We start from the raw sequence: 2,419 nt of genomic DNA, 5'->3' as shown, positions 1-2,419 counted from the left end.
GTACAGAGAATACAGTGACTTTATCATGTGTTCTGCACAGGAAACAGCAGCTTTAGATAGTTACTTCTTGAATGCTGAAGATAACCTGGTGCATGGACCGCATGATTGCATCAGTGCTATGTACATGTGCACAGGTCCTGCCGATAACTGCAGAAGTTCGAACCCAGCTCATTAGCTGGGTGACTGAATAGGCAGGCTTGAAATCATGCTTCCCCTACAGAGTGGATTTAATTGCAAAGTCACCGGGGTAAGCCTGAAGGCATTTTATTGAGGTTGAAGAAAAAGAAAAGGTAGGAAGGAGATAAGTTAGAGCTCTAGAAGAGGAATCCTTGACATAATGCAGTGTGTAAATCAGAGATTCCCAACCACCGGGACGTGGCAAAATAATAGGCTGCAGCAGGTTAACCTCAGGTTCGTGGCACAAGTCCCCCCTTGCAGCCCCATCTGTCCACCCAGATGAGCGGCTTCTGGGTTCACAGCTGAGCTTCTGGGGTTAAAGCTGGACAGCAGGGGAGCCCCGGGAGGGAGGCAGCTCGCTCCGTGCACCCAGTCTTGCTTCCACCGGGCCACGGTAAAAAAACGGTTGGGAACCACTGGTGTAGATGAAGGAGTGCTAGGATGCCCCATAATCTGTTTCACTAGCTCCATCTGGAGGCTATTTTCTTTTTACCTATGACTGCAAAATCACTGGTAAGGGGACATGAAGTGAGTGGTTGAAGTTACTTGGTTCTAGACTTAAGTGTAAGGGGGTGGGGTAGGGGGTTGCTAACAAAACAACCAACTTATTGAGCAAGGAAAAAAAGTAGTGGCTCAGAGAGACTATACCCAAGCCCAGGCATTATGTACATGGAAATTTAAAAAAGGTGAACAGCTATCACAGCAACATACTTATTTCTTTGTTTACAAGACAAAATTTAATAAACATTTCTATAAAGGTCCCTTACATATAAATGCCCTGGCTGGCTCAGACTTTCAAGTCTAGTACCCTGTTGCCAACAACAAATGCTTCAAAGAAAGGTCCAAGAAGTTACACAGCTACATAACCTGTACCTTGTAAAGATATCAGGCCGAATGGAGCAAGGGTTAGATGCCTTTAATACTTTTTTTCATGTCATATGTAATTAGACTGAATCTTGTCGCTAGAGAATGTTCTTTTCTCTAAGAACTGAGCAAGATTCAGTGAGGGACTGGATATATCTGCAAGTAACAAGAATATCCAGAATTATAGTCAATGCTGTAAAGTATTTCCTTTGAGTGGTATTAGGTCACCATTAAATTTCATTGAATGTCCTCCTGTCCTTTATTCTCTCATAAAGGAAGAGAAACTCCTGATGCACCATCTCCAAACAACTGATTTTTTACATTCCTTTGTCATATCTTCTTTTGTGGCTTTAAAGGTAAGCCACCCTAATTTTTTTTTCAGTTTTTCATCCGAGATTTTTTTCCACACCCTACATAATCTCATTTCTTAGCATTCCTTGCCAATTTCACATGAAGGTCTTTTGTATTTGAGTTCCAAAAGCTTCAGCAGCATTGCTTTAATTTTTCTTTAAAATGAAACAAGTTTTATTAAGAAAACTCTTGAATTCTGGGTCACAGTTGCCCTCATAATGACTTCTTAAGTATCAGAAACATTAGCTTTTTCATGTTTATTATATAAAACTAGGCCCGACTCATCAAGCATGATGTAGAGATTTTGTTTTTATATACAAAAGGAAAATACACAACTATTTTGTTTACACATTTTCACATCAAACAAAGACCAGCCCAACTGCAGAAGGGAGGGATGAAAAAAGAATACTGTGGGCAAGATCTGGGAGTCTTAAGATTTTTTTTATAAAACAAAAGCACAAAAGCAGTGAATAGGAGGTAACTACCAGAGTGAGTGTTGATGCCCTGCAACCCCGAACAGCAAATGGAGAGACGACTCTTTTGCCACTCACTCAACAGTATATGGGGAAGCTGACCGAGGTGGCTCTGGGGTCAGAGAGACCATGCTGCTTCGTAGAGAGCAGGGGAGGCTTAATAGCCATATTTTTCATTCAGATGAGTCTTCCCATCTCCACTTTGACCTGATTGACAAAGAAAAACAAAACAAAACAAACAGCACTGCCCTTCAAGATCAACTCATAGCAAAGAATGAAACTTTATCCCTGGAGAGCACTTGTCAGACAGGCAGAAAGAGGATAACAACTAAGACTTGGATTCCACAACACCAATCTCCTTTTGACACATGCTTAAAATACTTACCAACAGCAGAGGCAATATCTATGCAAGGTTACAAAATCTTTTCCATTGATATGGTTTCTTTAATGTCCCCATTATGGCAGCTCAGACAAGTAACAAATCCTCCTATGTCTACCCTGGGGGTCTTCACTACCCTGGGGGTCTTCAAGAGGAGGTTAGATGAGTATCTAGC

At 41.5% G+C, this 2,419-nt stretch overlaps 1 protein-coding gene across 1 annotated transcript in view; it reads right to left on the bottom strand.

Annotated features, from left to right (window-relative positions):
- Window positions 1-1,790: 1,790 nt before the first annotated feature.
- The window catches only part of SLC4A1AP (solute carrier family 4 member 1 adaptor protein), a gene marked incomplete at its 5' end in the record, with an annotated part of 25,523 nt that continues 24,894 nt past the window's right edge, over window positions 1,791-2,419 (bottom strand). The window contains one exon of the mRNA XM_006030676.3: window positions 1,791-2,072. Within this exon, the coding sequence (XP_006030738.1) occupies window positions 2,023-2,072 (50 nt within the window). The remainder of the gene's footprint in view (window positions 2,073-2,419) is intronic.

This window comes from Alligator sinensis, unplaced genomic scaffold (genome assembly GCF_000455745.1).
Source record: "Alligator sinensis unplaced genomic scaffold, ASM45574v1 scaffold758_1, whole genome shotgun sequence".
Taxonomy (NCBI): Eukaryota; Metazoa; Chordata; order Crocodylia; family Alligatoridae; genus Alligator; species Alligator sinensis.
This window is presented reverse-complemented; position numbering and strand designations above follow the sequence as displayed.